This window comes from Elephantulus edwardii, unplaced genomic scaffold (genome assembly GCF_000299155.1).
Source record: "Elephantulus edwardii isolate Elephantulus edwardi_28Jun2011 unplaced genomic scaffold, EleEdw1.0 scaffold00007, whole genome shotgun sequence".
Taxonomy (NCBI): domain Eukaryota; kingdom Metazoa; phylum Chordata; class Mammalia; order Macroscelidea; family Macroscelididae; genus Elephantulus; species Elephantulus edwardii.
The window spans coordinates 30,127,664-30,128,882 of NW_006399757.1; the positions used below are offsets into that span (position 1 = coordinate 30,127,664).

Genomic DNA, 1,219 nt, shown 5'->3' on the forward strand with positions numbered 1-1,219 from the left:
CTGCGCCCTGCGCCGCGCCGGGCGTGGGGCCGGGCTCCGGGGGGCGCCCCGCGCCTACCTTTCCGACTTGGTGAATTTCCGGAATGCCTGTCGGAGGTCGTGGAAGGACCTGTACGTCTGCGGCTCGGCCGAGATGCCTTGAGCCCGGGTGGTCCGGGGGCCGATGTGAGTGGAGGGCACGGGCAGCACCGACTGGCATTTGTGAAGCTTTCTCTTCAGCTCCTGGATCTCCTCCTCCTTCTCCGACAGTCTCTTCTCCAGCTCTTTGATCCTCTCCTCCTTGAGCATGAGAATCTTGGCAAAGTCTTCCTCCAGCTCGCTCATTTTTTTTTCTCCCCCCCAAGCCCCTCCGCGAAACTTTTTTTCTCGGGCGGCGGCGGCTGGGACAGCAGCCGGGAGAGGCGAGCGCGGAATGAGGGAGTGAATGGGGCGCTAAGTACTCGAGCGCAGCGGAGTGCTGCCCCTAATGCGGCGCGGGGAGCCGCTTGCTTCGATCCACTTCTGCTGAATGGACTAAAAGCACCGAGGGGAGGAGGAGAAGTCTAAAAGCGATGGAGAGAACCAGAGTGCTAATCCCCAGCCTCTCCGGGGAATAGGTGATTATCTTTCATTGAGAAACCAATTAGAGCTGCCCTTCCTCCCCTGAGACCCCCTCCCCCGTCCCCCTTTCCCAATCACTCCGTGAGAACACGCGCGCGCGCGCACACTGTCCCGCAGAGAGCCTGGTTTCTAACTGGGAGGGCTGGATCCCAGTCTCACCCCATCTAACAGTAATCACTCTACACTATATGGTACCAAAGAAAGGGGGGCTGGGGGAGAGCTTTATGCCAAACGATACTTGAAATAGCAACAATTACCATGTGATCTGGAGGATGACGCAGCGCCTGTAACTGGATCCTAAAGACTTGGGGTGTGTGTGTGTGTGTGTGTGTGTGTGTGTGACATTTCATAAATATTAAAGTGGTTCTACACAATAACCTGCATACATTCATCTGTGCCTTCACCTTTTACTTGTTTACTCTGGATGAACTGAGGAGGATGTGTGCTCTGTGTGTGCTTTTTTACTTTAAGTCCAATAGTTGTGATTTCCCTGGTAATAAGAATGACAAGGCAGTAACAGTTCCAGTTTTGGGGTTTTGTTGTTTTTCCAACATGAAATTTTACTGGAAATAGTGACCTAAAATTGTCTAGTGGTGAAGCTGGATGAACAGGCATGACC

At 53.8% G+C, this 1,219-nt stretch overlaps 1 protein-coding gene across 1 annotated transcript in view; it reads right to left on the bottom strand.

Moving 5' to 3' along the window:
• The window catches only part of PRKG1 (protein kinase, cGMP-dependent, type I), a 1,522,098-nt gene extending 1,521,751 nt beyond the window's left edge, over positions 1-347 (bottom strand). Inside the window, exon 1 of the mRNA XM_006880307.1 lies at positions 59-347. Coding sequence (XP_006880369.1) covers positions 59-324 — 266 coding nt within the window. The 5' untranslated portion in view covers positions 325-347. The remainder of the gene's footprint in view (positions 1-58) is intronic.
• Positions 348-1,219: the final 872 nt, after the last annotated feature.